At 41.2% G+C, this 16769-nt stretch overlaps 1 protein-coding gene across 2 annotated transcripts in view; it reads right to left on the bottom strand.

The window, feature by feature from the left end:
- Window positions 1-16769, bottom strand: part of MTUS1 (microtubule associated scaffold protein 1) — a 101061-nt gene that overhangs the window by 15171 nt on the left and 69121 nt on the right. For both annotated transcript variants that reach the window (XM_081875640.1, XM_081875641.1), the window contains one exon: window positions 8528-8748. In XM_081875640.1, the coding sequence (XP_081731766.1) occupies window positions 8528-8748 (221 nt within the window). The remainder of the gene's footprint in view (window positions 1-8527; window positions 8749-16769) is intronic.

The raw sequence follows: 16769 nt of genomic DNA, 5'->3' as shown, positions 1-16769 counted from the left end.
GATCTGGCTTCAAAATTCTGCAGATCCCAAGTTTGCATTTGGCAGAAATGTGGCTAAACATTAGTGATTCGCCAAAATTCCAAAGGATAATATAGAAGAGGAAATTTAAATCTGGATTTAAAACATAGAAGTAGGTTTCATAATATTCTCCAGGGATCCCCCAACTAGATCACGTTCCCCCACAGTGCATTTTTACTTTATTTCCTTCTCCCACTTTTTAAAACTACTCATTTGACAGTAACGGTGTGACCATAGGATGAAAGCAGAGGGCCTGCTCATCTGTGAAGTCAAGAATTAATTATCAAGAATGCAGCATCAGCAAGTTCCAGAAAACTGAAAGATGTGCAAACATTTCCAATCAATAAAATAGGTCATGCACACTGCTAATCATGGGAAGAAATTACTATTTCCTTGGCTGTCATAGTTGGGGGGGGTGGGGAGAGAGAATGACCAGCAGTTTCCACAGACCTTGTGAGATACTATTTTAGCTGTAAAAGCTACAATTGATGGTACCAAAAATCAGTAGACAAAATCTACTTTCCTCTATTTTGTGGATTTGTTTCAACTCTGTTTGTGTTACCCCAACTGGGGAGCTACTGAAGAGGGGGAAATGGTTCCTGTTTCTACAGCAACCAAACCATCGCTCCCTTGCACAGGGAATTACAGCCAAATAAGCACCGCTGTCAAAGTAATACACTAGGAAGGACCATCATTGGCATCCAAAATGAACTATATCCTGTGCAAGAAAGCCATCTGATGGGTTGCCTCGTCTCCCAACCCTTTTTCCCATGCCACTGTTTTTGCATTTTGTAAAAGGGTGTTCTGAAAATACAACATCTCATTATGGTTCAGACCTAGTTCATTGCTGCTGCTGCTGCTGCTGCTGCTGCTGCTGATTCAGATCCCTGCCATTAAATAGCTGTATGTCTGTGCAACAACTACAAAAGGTTACTGCGTTTGAAATGTACTTATACTGTGGTACCTCAAATTACAGACACTTCAGGTTACGCCGTTTTCAGGTTACGGACTGCAGGAAACCTGGACGTACCAGAAAGGGTTACCGTATTTTTCGCCCTATAGGACGCACTTTTTCCCCTCCAAAAATGAAGAGGAAATGTGTGTGCGTCCTATGGGGTGAATGCAGGGTTCAGGAAGCTATCCCCGCTGCCCGGCAAGCTCCCAGAGTGATGCCAAAGCTCACCTTCGCCATCGCTCTCCGACCCGTTCTAGGGGCTGGGGGCGGGGGAAGCTCGGGCTTCCCCCACCCCCAGCCCCGCAAGCTGCGGGAGCCACTCTGGCTCCCATTCTGGAGGCTGGAATCGGGGGAAGCTTTTTTTCCTTTATCCCCCCCCCCCCCACAATCTCGGTGCGTCCTATGGGCCGGTACGTCCTATAGGGCGAAAAATACAGTACTTCCGGGTTTCACCAATTGTGCTTTGCACATGCGCAGAAGTGCCAAATCGCATCACACATGTGCACAGACGTGGCGCTGCAGGTTATGAACACTGCGAGTTGCCGATGTGCCTCCATCACGGATTACATCTGCAACCTGAGCTTCCACTGTAACAGGATGTTTTGTAAAAATATCATAGTACTATTCAACTTTCCACTTACATGCATTCCACACCCTCTATGCCTCTAATCCCAAATCCCACGTGTCTTCTCTTCCTCTTTCTCAGTCCTCCCACATCCTTGGGAACACAACGCCCCCTCATCTCCTGCAAGCAGCCTAGCTCTTAGGAGTTCCCTGTGTAATCATGGACAAGAGATAGCTGGTGTCAGACCAGGCTGAGTAGTACTGCTCTGATGAGGAATGGTGGAAGCCTCCCCCTCTCCCTGCTCCTGAGCAGGATCCTGAAGCTGCCCAGGAGCAGTGGGACAGTATAGATTTGGAACAGTGGTTCACAGAGGGACATAGTTCAGAAGACAAACGTTGGGAAGAACTGGGTGGTGAACAGCTAGGAGAAGAAGAACTGGGAGAGAGAGAGAGAGTTAACAGACTCTCTCTCACTGGAAAGTATTCAGCATATCTGTCCAAGGTCACGTAGAGCAGATAAGGTGGCTACACAAAAAGCATAGTGGTTGCGAGATCAGGTTGCAAGACGGAAGTGACGGGGGGGGGGAGTGGGAGGAATCCTTAATTGGGAACACCTTTACTCTGAGAATGGGTGCTTTGTTCTTTTGCTGTAATCATTAGACTGCCTCGACCAGAGCCAGGGCCTTTTTGGACGTGGCGCCGGCCTGGTGGAACACACTCTCACAAGAAACAAGGGCCCTGTGAGATTTGACATCCTTCCGCAGGGCCTGCAAGACGGAGCTGTTCTGCCAGGCCTTTGGTCAGGGTTCAGTCTGACTCATTTTCTCTTTGTATAAGAACAAGCACAAAGGAGCCCACTCACAGGTCCTTAAAATATCAGTGGAAACAGTTGGTCCTGGCGAGTATTAACCGCTTTCAATTTTAACCTGAGGATTGTCATTTGTCCAGTTTTAACTTTAACTTATTTGAATTAATTTTGGAATACATTTTAATTGATTGATTGCTTGTTTTTATGCACATTGTATTATTTATATGATGTTAGCTGCTCTGAGCCCGGCTCTGGCCTGGGAGGGAGGGGTACAAAATTTTTTAATTTTTTTTTAATTATTATTATTGACTCTTTAAATGGTAAGGAACTCTTTTTGCTTTGTCCTGCTTATCTATAGCCAAAGTTGGGGGAGCCGAATCCCCGGAGCCTGACAGCTAGCTCTCCCCAAATCCTGTCAAGAAGAAGTAAACCATGTGAAACTAGCAAGCAGGAAGTCCTCTGGATAGAACTGAAGACATTCTAGCATTATTTATCTCTTATGGTTCCACAGATAAGTGGCTAGGAGCCATTATTCTTGAGTAGCAAGACAGCATTTATTTATAAATTTACCTTGTACACCGCTTTACATTTCAAGAAACCTCAAAGTGGTTTACATCTGCATTATAGGAGAGCAAGACATGATGCAAGAAGATACAGATTTTGACTCCAGTGATGGAGAGGCTTTTTTTTAAAGTTTTCTCTATCTCACTGTGGAGGGAGGTTATAGCCCTGTGTGTCTCAAAAGAGCAAGATACCCCTGTATTAACCAATGATCTTTGCAGGATGGGGGGGGGGAGAATCTTTCCATGCATGAAAGTCAGAGATTGTTGTTTGTTATTTTCCATGGTAACGAAACCTAGGTACGAACATGTGGAGGAATAATATTTGCCTTGTAAAAGTTGCCAGGTTTAGAATTACTATTTAAAAGATTTGTATTTAAACCAAAATGCAGTTATTGCAACAAACTTACCACCTCTTTCTTGTAGCCGGATATTAAGTTCAGAGGCACAGATCGATCTAATCCAACGTAGGCCTTAAAGAATTTTACCAGTTTGCAACCCATGAGTTGTGCAAAAAGTATTAACGTAATAGGCAAGAAGAACTCTGAATGGCCCAATAAGTTCATGGACAATTAATGTTGTATTTTACAGATCTGACGAGTGTATTTTCAAGAGAACAGGCAAACCCATGTTCTCTGGGGGTAAAGTTGTTATACATTCTTAAAACGCTATTTCAAGGAAGTTGCATTTATGTTTGAACGTTTTTCCAGCCATGTTTTAATTAAAAGCCCATGTTTAGGAAACAATGAGCCCACCTCAATCTTTCTCTCAGTATAAGGTTAAAGGATTAAAGACAAAGGTGATGACATCAATAGTTGCCACAACAACAGAGGCATCACTAATATAGTATTGTGACCTCATTGCTTTTTCAAGTAGAAGGTCTAGCAATTGTTCCGTTTCAAAACTAGTGTGCATGTCAGCATAAAAATGCATAACACACCTTTGAACGAAACACTTCAAGCAATTATTATTCTTAAGAAAACTATTCCTGAAAGTTTTCCATCTTGATACTCACTGATATTATCTCCCACTCCTGACAGACTTCAAATGCAAATATTCCCACGGAAAAAACTGAACCAGTTTGAAGTCTGTGTTTCATCGACAATTTAAATGATGACATCACATTAAAGCCAAGTTCAAACAAAGAACAGATGAGAAGTTAAACCTGTTTCTTGACTACTGAATATAGTAACGCACATGACTATAAAAAATAGACAAATCCCCCCCCACACACACACATGTAGAGAAGTGGGTGGCTGGGAGCAGGGTTCCCGCTTCTCCCTATTATGTCAGGGTACTTTGGTTTGCTATGAAGGGTTTTCTGTATGTTTGGAGGAACATTCAGACCACCTGTAGGCTGAAGTGATAGTGTAGCACTTGCTTCAGGGGTTGAAAATCCAAAATGCACCTCCCATAGTGGTAGCAATAGTTGATCTTTGCTGCCCTTCAAAATCCTCTATTCAAGGAAGGCTGCATCACCCTGGCTCAGGAAAAGCTGAAACCACGCCGAAAAGAAATAGGGCTATGTCCATGTTCTTTGGGATTTAATGGAAATGGAAATAAGGGTCAATCAAGCTAAACAGAGCTACCAGCTCCTGCTTCTGAAAAAGTTCTGGCCACTTAGCATAAATGAGGTGACATAAGTGTCCTTGGATGTATGAAATGAGTCGATAATAAGCGCAAAAGATTTCCTCTTGTCTAAGCCGCAAGGCTATCATCCAAGTAATAAAAAAAACAAGTAGTTGATCAGATGGTTGTCATCAATTAGATGCATATAATTCTACATAAACTTGCATTTAGATTAAAAAAAACAGGTATGAAACAAGAATAATGTTTTGGGCTACATTCATTGCTACAGTCTGCTAGAGCAAAGCTACTCATCTATGCTGCACAAGAGAGGAATTCCACAAAACAAGGGCACTGGGATTTTTTGTGTGCAAGAGAATTATGGATTACTTTGACTATGTAAGGGCATAATATAAAACTCATCAGTAAAGTGAAATATTTGGAAGATCAGACCAGTGTAAACAGGGTGTAAAGAGGGTGTGTGTGTGTGTGTGTGTGTGTGTGTGTGTGTAAACTCTTGCTTCTGGTAAGGAGGATCTCTTAAGCAAGACCTGGACACAAACAGGACCATTCCTTTGGTTTCTTACAATTTGCCATCTATTTTCCCCTGCCCCACCCCATCTGTTGATGCTCTCAATGAACAAATATCTGAAAAACGAACTGGGAAGGGAACACAGCTACAACACTATGAATTAACTCTATGAATAAGCAGACTTTTCAAATTTGGTATGAGTGTTGCTCATTAGAATTGCCTGTCCTATCACCCACACATCCCAAAATCTGAAGAATTTAAAAAGCAAAGTGACAGATGAGATACTGTCAAATTCCATCAACTTTTGCCTGAAAAAGTTAACCAGCCAAACCTGATGCATGTTAACCATTCAGAGACTAGTGACAAGTGTAATAAATTAATGCTTAGAAGTAACTGTGCTACATGAGGATAGACAGTTCACTGAGAGGTCACTGGCATCTGGCCAAGCATTTAATGCGTTCAGAACTGCAGTGCTATATATCTTATTTTTTAAACTTGCCAATTGCATATGCTTCTAAAATACTGCTTGAAGCAATCCATAAGGTATGCATTTAAGAGAAATATTATTGGTGAGAAATTCTATTAAAACCCAGGTTGCCAATAAAAGAACACAAAATGCCCAGAACAAGGAAAATGGCCCATCATTTACCATAGAGTGAGTACTACTCATTTTCACCTTTGTAAACAACATTTCTGAATCTAGCCTCACAATGAAATTAATGGGTCCTCCTGACCAACAAAGCACAGAGGATTAAAAATAAAATAAAAATCCTATTAACTTTGCAAAATACAAGATGAAAATGGTTCTGCATTCTTGAAGACCTTCCCATGACTATAAGATGGCACTCGCACCTTCGCATGGGAGATTCCATGAGAGGAATGATCTTTAAATTAAACTCATGGAAAGGTCACCACCCAGCCTATACAATGCTGCTGATCTATTCTGCCAAGTAGTTTACATGTCTGTCGTAGTCACACCCTAAGGACAACTCTGAGAGACAAGGCAATTTTCATTTCGGAACTGAAGCTCAGAGAGCTAACCTTGAGAACATTGCTATTCCCGGAGCTACATGGATCCATCACTAAAATGTGGATTTGACTCATCAGGGAGGGAAAAACAAATTGGGAAACATCCATGCTTGAACGGCCCAGAGCAATGAGCAATGTCAGCCATGCATTCCAGACATGGGAAGGATTGGAATGACTACAGGTATGAATGAGGATGCTGCCCAAAGCTTCCTTTGCCTGTTTTGCTGTGTGTGTGTGTGTGTGTGTGTGTGTGTGTGTGTGTGTGTGTGTGTTGGTCGGTATTCATGTGTGTGTGAAATAATAATAATATAGTGGTACCTCAGATTAAGTACTTAATTCATTCTGGAGGTCCGTTCTTAACCTGAAACTGTTCTTAACCTGAAGCACCACTTTAGCTAATGGGGCCTCCTGCTGCTGCCGTGCCACCAGAGCCCGATTTCTGTTCTCATCCTGAAGCAAAGTTCTTAACCTGAAGCACTATTTATGGGTTAGCGGAGTCTGTAACCTGAAGCGTATGTAACCCGAGGTACCACTGTATATGTAGATGAACAGGATTGAAAGGAAGAGGAGAAGCAGGACACCGCCAATGTAAAGAAGAGGCTGCAGTGGTAAAGATGACGGAAAAGAGGAAAAAGTGGGAGAAACATTGGCAAAGGGAAATGAAGGCTGTAAAGACAATACTTCATATTTAGTTTAGCTGAGATGTGTTAATGGTTGGCTTCCTTTAAAAAAGTTATGCAGTTTTGGCCTTTTAAGATGTTTGTTAATTTTATTTCACACAACTGTCTAGCCTAGCCAGATAAAGCAAATAATTAAGGATAATTAACTTCCAAAATAGCTGGTGCACTTAGTATGCTCTTCCAGTTCAGACAAGACTTGACTGCTTTTATATTGCTTCTTTTAAGAGATGGGTTTTTCTTTGCATATATCAGTTGGAAAAGTAAACAACATTGCATCATCCATTCTTATTTCTTCTAATGCGGAACTTAAAAAAAACCCCATCCAATTTTTCTTTTATCAGAGTAGGAATGGGTAACTTTAGCATTCCAAAATTCTGAAAGCTGGGATATTTGTTTAGAATTAAAAGCTTCAACTTTACTGGCTTACGACTGCAGACATAACAACTTCCAACTTTTCAGGGTTAGTTAGACAAACCATCTAAAAGGTAAATTTGGATAAAGTGCTGTCAATACAGAGAAAAAGAAACTTGCAAATAGCATTGCAGCCTGGGACCATTTCCTCTCAGCGTACTTAACATTTACAAGAATTAGATGTCAGATTCTGTATCGTCTGAGCAGATTTAACTGGTAAGAGTGGTGCAGAGCTAATTTATGTTTTAAAAACAAAGGCATTCAAATTACAACTTATACACACAGCATGCCACTTAATTGCAGTGCGCAGTTATGTGTTTAATCATTTGATACTACACCATGAAAGATCTCAAAGTATGCGTTGTTGTTTAACAACGCATTTAACACATTTAACACATTGCAGACTTGTTTGCCCTGTTTGCCTTGTATTTTGAAATATTTCATGCTCTCAGGAGATAATAGCCCTTACAGTAAATGGGCAGTTGCCTGACTTCTGCTAATCTGTATATGGGGCTATTCGGCTACTCCTTCATCGTGATTTCACACACCACCCAATACACACAGTGTGAAACAGGAGTGATGCCTTTTCCTTGCTTCTCTCTTATTCTGAGATGGAACATAGGAATGAACACCCATCATCTGAAGACAGCCTCTTCCCAAGGCTAGGCAATACACCAACATCTATTTATGGTAGAACATCCCAATTTGAGTAAACCTATGAGAAGGGAGGAGTGGAGAATCAATACTCAAATATTCCCTGAATGCATAATTGTGTTACTATAGTGCTATTATTTGTGGCAGGTAGGCAGTATGCTTGAAACCCTTTTGCAAGTGCTGAAATTTAAGTAAGGGTTCAAACTGTTGAAACAGCCAGACAAGTTTCTTGGTAATGGCCCTCTAAGTATGGGCCATCAAGGTAACAAAGGACGTGGCTCTGTGCCAGATAACAAACGGGTGGGCCCTCCTCTCTCAACTTGACAAACAAAAGCCAGAGTTGGGAGTTTTTAGTTAAGTGAGCAGGAAGCAGGAAGCAGGTTAGGAAGCTAGAGAGACACAGAGAGATGCCTCATCTCTCTTGGAATCAAAGGCTGTGGCTATGGGAGAAGCATGGCCATTTTTGGGTACTGATGCTGAGAACCCCTCCATCATAAGCTCAGGTTGCATATACATATCCCTCATTCCAAAGGAAACATGAACCCTGAATAAGCGCCTGGAACCCCTGAAATATTGCCCCACTTGGAAACTGGGGTGGCGTGCAACAATAAAAGCCTATCAACATCCAAGCTCCTTCATATTTAGATATTTTTTCAGAACAAATCAAATCAAATGTAGAAAAGATGTAAAATGCAAGCAATACTAAATAATTACCATAAATGTGCATTCAAAACTCTGAATTAACTTTACCTCGGACTCCAAGTGCTGGATCACAATAGCCAATGCTTCAAATTTCTGATGACTGATGCCCAAGCATTTCTTCAATCGCTGGATAAGTCCACTTTGGTTCTCACACTTTTTTTTGTATTGTGTCAGCTCGTGTTGTTTTGTTTCTGGCGAATGCACTTCAATAGATGAACTGCGGGTTTGTATGAATGAGTTCTTGGGACTCTTCTGCTTGCCCCTGTCAACTGCAGAACACAAAAACAAGAAGCAACAACTTTGAACGTCATAAACGTCAAGAGTACAAGCAAATTAGGCGTATCAAGTAATTCTTTGTCAAACTTGTGCTTTTGGGCATTACTTTGATAGCTGCAGGAAGCAAAGTACTCTAAAACAAGGAAGACTCCCTATATGCAGTTTGCCAAGTTGTCAGCAAGTGTTCTATTGCTATATTTTGTAATAAATACTGAAGCTTATCCATTAGCCTGATCTAGCAGCATCTTTTCCCACGCATTTCTATTTTAAAAAGCTTACCATAATATTGCAGTGCCTTTCTAGCATATACTCACAATGCTGCAATCTCAAATGCAACAGCTTGCTCAATTTCATTTTCAAAGCAGTTTTAATGGCATATTTAACATAAAATTTGCACCACAGGCACTTCCATGTACAAATTTCCATTGCAAATTACAGCTTTACCATTTCTGCTTTCCAACATAGACACTTCCAACTAGGTTTAGCAATCTTTTCCCTCTTAATTGCGGAGTTTCTCAGCTTTATAATGAAAAACACAAACCCGGAAGTTAAGGGACCTCTCAAGTCCATTAAAAGGATTATCATTCAAACATGAGAAATATATAAAAAGATAGTGGGAAGATAAAACCAGGGTGTACACTGTGCTCCTTCCTACAATTCCAGCATTGCTAAGCATTATTGGGATTTTCACTACTGTGCTCTGCTCATTGGCAATCATTTCTAACAAGCCACATTAAACATTTGGGTAGCTGATTAATTGGCAATCATGTATTACTCAGTTTTGCCAAAGATTAATTTCCAACATGGCTTTATCAAGCAACATTCCCCAGATGCAGTGGTGCAACTTCTCTCATGTTTCTGGCAGGTGCCCTTACAAAAATACCATTTTTTTTAGCATAATGTATACTGTACTAATAAATATACAACTGTTTCACATTTGTAGGAATATTCCTTCAATTTTTATACTCTTGCCACCATTACATACCCACAGCCCTAGAGGCTCTATACAGAGGTCAGCAAACTTTTTCAGCAGTGGGCCGGTCCACTGCCCCTCAGACCTTGTGGGGTGTCAGACTATATATATTTTTTGGGGGGTGGGAATGAACAAATGCCTATGCCCCACAAATAACCCAGAGATGCATTTTAAATAAAAGGACACATTCTACTCATGTAAAAACACGCTGATGCCCAGACAGTCTGCAGGCCAGATTTAGTAGGCGATTGGGCCGGATCCGGCCCCTGGGCCTTAGTTTGCCTACCCATGTTCTATGACAACATTCGAAACAAGAACTTTCTTTCCAAAGTTACTTGATGCACTGGGTTCCCTTAATCTGTAATTTGAAACTTTTAAAACGAGGGTTGTATCCAAAGTTGTCCTGTTAGCACAAGGACTTCTGCCTACACAATGCGCTCTTCCTCTTCTCCCCCAATAAAAGAATCTGCTCTAGAGGTTCTTCAACTCTCTGGAACAGATTTGAGGGGCACACGAGGAGGAGAAGTCCTTGTGCTAATGGGGCGACTTTGCTGGATAATATCCTTAGTTTCAAAAAGGAGATGGTCGGACCCGGAAGAAGGGAAGGTGGGTGAGTAGCAGACTATTGTGATGGTTGTGATAAGCAATACCGTGTATCTTAAGAAATACATAGAAAGAGTTTTAAGGCTTTGAACACTCTAGCCTAGTGAAGTACTGTTACAGTACAAGCTCAGAGTAAGAAGCACACAGATTTCAAGCCATAATCAGCCCACCACAACATTCCCCTGTCCCTGAAGTCCATTGCCACACGGTGCCCATCTAGGTTCAAAAACAAGGGGAGGAGGAAATCTTCAGGTCGAACAAGATGCAAAGTGAGGGAATGGGCTCTTCCGACCGTTATGTTGCCTTCTCTTGTTGGATTAAAAGTAGTCAAATCTGTTCTTTATTGCTCAAGATTAGACAGCATTAACCTGGCTGATACCCAATAAGCCCATCACTACAAATGAACATCTCTCTTGGGTAAGTAGCTCATGGCGGGTACCTTTGAGCTACTTGTAAGATCTGATCAGCTCATTCTTAAGAGGAGGACATTATTTCGGGTTTTCAACTCATTTCAACTGTATAAACTACATTTGGGCTGATCCGGGAACATTTTACTACTGAGCTAATTTACATGCACAGGAAAAAAAACAACCATTGGTATCTTATTATATATGACAACCATTGGTATCTTATTATATATACATGCACAGAAAAAAAACAACCATTGGTATCTTATTATATATGACAAATGGATAAAAATCACCAAGTGGCTAGTTAAGAGCTGAATTCGTTAAAAGTTTGCATTATTTTGTGTTCCAGAGATGACTCAATTTTAATTCTAGAACTTTTGTGTACCTATGTGTCAGAAAGCCCATGACCCCCTCCCAAAAAATTCACCCAACCAATGTGGAACCTTATAAATTAAGCCCATTTACTATGGAATGACCTTCTGGAAAAACAGCTTAGCCAGCTAAGTGCACAGACTGAGAAGGCCACTGATATAAACACTGCCTAGGACTAGGTTTACTGTAAAATTAACTTGGTAAGAATACCTATACGATACCTAGTCATTTCCTCTTCCCCTTCCACAATTTATTAGTTACGTATATTCATGAGTATGAATGAAACAAAGGTAACAGGAAAACAACATAACCCGTCTACAAGACCAATAAATTTATTTTATACATAGTGTTACGGGTTAGTGTGGGAACAGGGATCCCCCCTTAGGTCCTGGGTGCCAGATTTCCTTCTCTAGATTCTTTGGGTGTTGCGGTTTAATCAGTGCTGACAGGCTGAGCTCATTTTTCTGCCAGAGGAGCAGAGGAAGATGATTCCCTTGCCATTAATCCAGGCATGTCCAAAGTCAGTTTCAGGGGCCTAATCCGGCCCGCTGGTTGGTTTAATCTGGCCCCTGTGGCAGTTTATTTCCTGGGGTGAAATCCTAAAAAACCCCACAACAACGTCAATCCTAAAAAAGCTCATCATGAAATCCTTAAAAAAGCTCAAGAACTTCACTTCAATCCTTAAAAAAGGTTAACAACTTTGGCTGGCCCTTTGGTCGGCACTCACAGCCCTTCACTTCATCAAATCTGGCCGTCTTTGAAAAAAAGTTTGGACACCACTGCATTAATCCATCTACAAGACAAAAGACCCTACAGGTTACGGAGATGGGGGTTTGCCAGGGCAACGTGGACATGGTGTCACACAGGAATATTTTCACCTTTTAAAACTGGGCTTGGAATAGCGGGGAGGAGTTGCATGGCAAGGGGTTTGCTGCGAAGGAGAGGCAGGGAGCTGAAGGTCAGAACCATCTTGGTGGGCTGACTGAAGGCAGGCTGGGACAGAGACATGGAGAAGTCTCGGCATCCAAGGCTGCACTGCTGCGGGGAACAAACCCCTCTGGAGATGCAAATGCTGTAAACTCTGCACTCCCTCCACCAAAAGCTTCCAGTGTAAATACGAGTAGAATAAACCGTATTTCTTAAAGACATGACAGCCTCTGCTGCACCTCAATTCCCAACAGAAACACGACACTGGAACCCCCTGGAATCTTGGTACCGCTCGGCAGAGATTGGGGGTGGCATGCAACCTTTGTAACACATTAAAAAAAAACAACAGCAGTCAGAATACCTCTTGCAGCCCAAGAGCTGCCTACAAACCTGACTGATATCCTGCAGGTCTAACCAGGTACACATTCGTGACTTAACACAAAGTGAGGTTGTTTCCCCCCCACCCCACACACACTGCATTTCAAGTTGCATTTGCATGTTGCTGTACACACAAGAAGGCAGGTAGGGATGTCTTCAACCAATGCACATTACCTGGTTTCCCTGTGCCTGCAACCGCCCCCACCCCTGCCCAACTCCCGCTCATGGAGCTGTTGCCTGTTCATGTGAAATGGCCGTCTTGAATGGTCAAGCCTCAGCTTAACTGCAAAGTGTATTTTCAAATTGGATAGAAGCTCATTTGAGGGAAGAGACACCACGCCGCAGTATTTCTCAAGGAACTACATGATAGCTATGGGTCGTGGTTAACTTCAAACACCAGTGGCGGGAGCACAATGGAGCCAGAGTAAATGGCAATGCATGAATAGTCTCTTACTGGATTTAGTGTTGCAGTCTCCCAGTGTCCTTCAAAGATGCTAAGTTTTCCTCTTGTTAGGAAGCAGGCAAGCACACTGGTCTCTTGTTCTTGTGAAAAGCCCTCATTCCACTGCATTCTGAACTAACCCTACAGCACGGTTGCTCTCCAGATCTCATTACTCCTCACAACTCCCATCATCCTTGACCACTAAGCATGCTGACTGGGGCTGTGGTTCAGCTGCATCTACAGGGCCTGATTAACCACCACTGCCCTAGAGGAAAGTGCCAACAGGACAAAGAAATGTTTTCTTCAATCACAAGGCACACTTTTGTATTGGTAAATTATTTCAAGTGGGAAATTCATCCTGTAGATAGGTACAGGGTCAAAGGGTGCTGAATAATCAGTCTTGAATAGGAGCACAGAATCAAGCAGTCAGCAGAAAAAAATATTGATGATCAATCCAATTATTTCTTTCACCCAAAGAAAACAGCAGGCTTGAAAACTCTCCCTGATTTTCAAGCCACCACTATTTGTACCTTCTCATTTGCATTCACAACACAGTCTACTAGACCTGCCACCATTTATAAAATTTGGCTCCTACTGCACTTCTCTTGTATGTAAAACCTACTTTATGTCGAGTTTTAAAGGCGATTCACAGTCATATTTACTAAAAGTTTTTATTTCAAGCAGGTGGGAAATTGTTTTAACAAGCACCACATCCTTCAAGTGTCTTGAAAATCTTAGTATGGCTTACTGAATAACAAAGATGTTTGGACACCAGCTAAGGATCATTGCCTTAGCTTCTGGAGAGATTTCTTCTGGGCCAGAACAATATATTTGTGCAGACTGAGCAAAGACTGCCAGCATAAAGCCAAGATCTAATGCAAACTGGCATGACATCAGTTTCCGGTTTTGTCTTTCCTTCTTAATAAACATGTGAATATCTGGTTCCTCAGCTTACTTACACAGTTTTTCACATCTGACAATATTTCAAGCAGAGAGCCATTCTACTTAGCAGGGTGTTTTGCAAACAATTTCACACCCTGTAGGCAACACAAGGGGGCATACTTAATCTATTGCTCATTTCCCCAAAAGCACTTGTCTGAGTCAGCTGACAAGCTCAGTAGGTATTGCTTAAAATAAGAACTCGCCATGAAATGTTCCAGCACCTTTTACTCTAACACACTACAGGTTGTAGAAAGAAGTTAATCTTCCCCCTGCAGATAACTCCTTACAACGTCTCAGTATGTTACTTTCCAAACATTTCTTTAAAGCAAAACAAAACCCCCAAACCCCAAAACCCCAAACCTACTTTCCTAGCTTAAAATTATAGTTGAATTACAAGGCTACTACATTGTTTTTCAAATAATTAAATGTAGGAATTTTTCTCCTGGGAGAAACAGCTTTAATTTCAAAAGTCTGCAGTGATATCAGTCAGGCAAAACAATTACAATTGTATATTTCTTACCCAACATAGGATTCTCTGCATTCCCCCCACTCTGACAGTTTGTTCCCCACTTGTCTATACTTCCAACTTCTGCACCCATGCACTGGGATGCCTGTTCTTTCTCATCCGTGGCAACACAAGTCAAGCTGGCAGACATTTTCGGGCTCTTCACCATTGTCTGAAACACTGTAATATTAGTCAGATTGTGGCTCACTTCCTTCATCAGGGTCACCATGTCAACCTGAGTGTTCAGCCTCATTTCCATTTCCATCCAGGCTTTCTTGATATCCTCAAGCACGCATTTTATTTCCAGCTGGCTGGACTTGATCTCTGCCACAAGGTCATCTTTAATTGTCTGCTGGATCTTCTGCAAATCTAAAGTTGTTCCAGTTTCTTTTCCGGATTCTGCCATGTTGTTAGGTTCCTTTTGTTCAGCTTCTGTCACCTCATAGTTGACAAACTTAGGTTCTCCTGGGATGGCAGCTAAGCTCTCCATTACTGTAAAAGCACAAACTGACTAGTCCCCACCTTCTAAAACTTGCAAAAAAGAGCTTCTTGGTTGAGAAGACAACAAAATAACTTCTTCAGACCCTCTCTTCTTTGTCATCGGTGTGGCTGGATAAAGACATTTGAAATGAATGGAGCACATCTTCCTAGTCCTTGAAGTTCAGCTTAACTGCAAGTCTTGGCAAGAATGTACCTGTGCAATGGATGCTCAACATGGTCACACCCAAACCAATCAGATCCTTTGCTACATTCATGTAGGAGGCCACTGAAAAGATACTCTCAGTCATTCTATCCACGTGTCAGTCAAAAGAATGCATGTGGGTGTTCTCTTATTTGCATGACTTGTCTGTCTTCTTTTGGCAGTATAGGATGCATCTAATAGGAATTTGCGCTTTGGAGTAAAGAAGAACCCATCACAGGTAAATAACCACAGGTGCTTTTTCTTCTGCTTTTCCAATTTACCTTATTATCTGAACATGATGCTCAAGTTGATGACTTTGAGGCCACTAGAGCTGGCATTTCACTTATCTTTAACAATACATGTCAACTCAGAAGTAAGCTGCTCAGGTGAATGGCTACAGGATTGCCATCTAAGTCACCTTGCAACAACTGAAACCCATCAGAATGGTAAAGGAGCAACCCACCTAACCTGAAAAAGCCATCCTTTTAGGTGCATCTGCACCATTTAGATAGAATAATTAAACTTTAAAGTTGTTAGCACACAGAGCATTTAAAATTCCACATGAACTATAGATTTAGGCTCTGTGAACACCATCAGTTTATTATTAAATATTTTTTCTCCCAAGTGTACAGCTACAAAAAAGGTATGATGAAGAAATGAGCCGCAGGATGTACATCAGTTAAAATTAAGCAGTGTTTCAATTCCACATGAGCATGCGTGCAAATGTAAAAACATGGGCATGTTTTTGCATGCATTTGTAGTCTTGTATGCATTTGTAGTCATGCACACAGCCAAATGCAGTTCCTTCAGCACACCAAACCACCTGTCCCTGATAGTTTAGGAATCTCAGTTCAAATGTGACCCATTAGAAGCATGCTTGGCAAATCATATGAAAATGGTCTTATGGTTTTGTATGTCACAACAAGAATGCCGGCAGTCAGGTGTATTACAACCTGGGGCAAACAGTACTGAAACCTAAGAATTTTATAGCTCTCCACCTCCACCAACTACAGCCTCAGACAAAGCTTTAGGAGGAGACCTCACGAGGAGACTAGTTAATTAAACTTGGATAAAAAACAACAACTTGCGAAACATTTCTACAGTAGATAATGGATACAGACAGCTGGCGAGAGGGCTAGCAACAGCAATGGAAGATGCTTAGATCGCAAATCAAATCTTAATAACACTGTAAAAATTAAAGCCCTGTAAAAAGATTAACTAATTCAACTATGACTAATAAGTTTAAAATCCCATTTTACTTATGGAAGCTATTTTCCACGTGTGGCACAGTCATAGACACCCAACTCTCAGCTGATTCAGGAAGGCTGTATTTACATCAAACAGGATGTGACCAAAGTATTTGAACAACAATTTAAAGACGTGAAGGTTCTGTTTCTAAAGTAATCGTTAATATTGTGAGCACAGACCTGCAGTATCACTTAAAACATTGTTCAATATTTTAAAAGTAGGAATCATTAATTTACCGTAATCCTACATATTCAAAATATGTTTAAGAATTTGAAAAGAGAATACGCCATAACAAAAACTTTTGAAAACAAGTACTGAACCTAAGGATCTCTTTGTGCTCTGGACTAAAAATTAAAACTAAAACTTTGAGCCAAATAGAACAAATGTTTGCAATGTTGATCTCAAATTCCAAACATGTCTCACAGGAATTTGTTGGTGTAGCAGAGAACAAACAGGAAATTGTCTTTATTAGGAAATGATTACTCATTTAAATATAAGGTAGATCTGCTGGGGGCACGAGTAGCGAGACTGT

The sequence above is a fragment of the Podarcis erhardii genome, assembly GCF_964252035.2.
Source record: "Podarcis erhardii genome assembly, chromosome: 9".
In the NCBI taxonomy this organism is placed as follows: domain Eukaryota; kingdom Metazoa; phylum Chordata; class Lepidosauria; order Squamata; family Lacertidae; genus Podarcis; species Podarcis erhardii.
The sequence above is the reverse complement of the archived record's forward strand: the minus strand, read 5'-3'. Positions and strand labels throughout refer to the sequence as shown.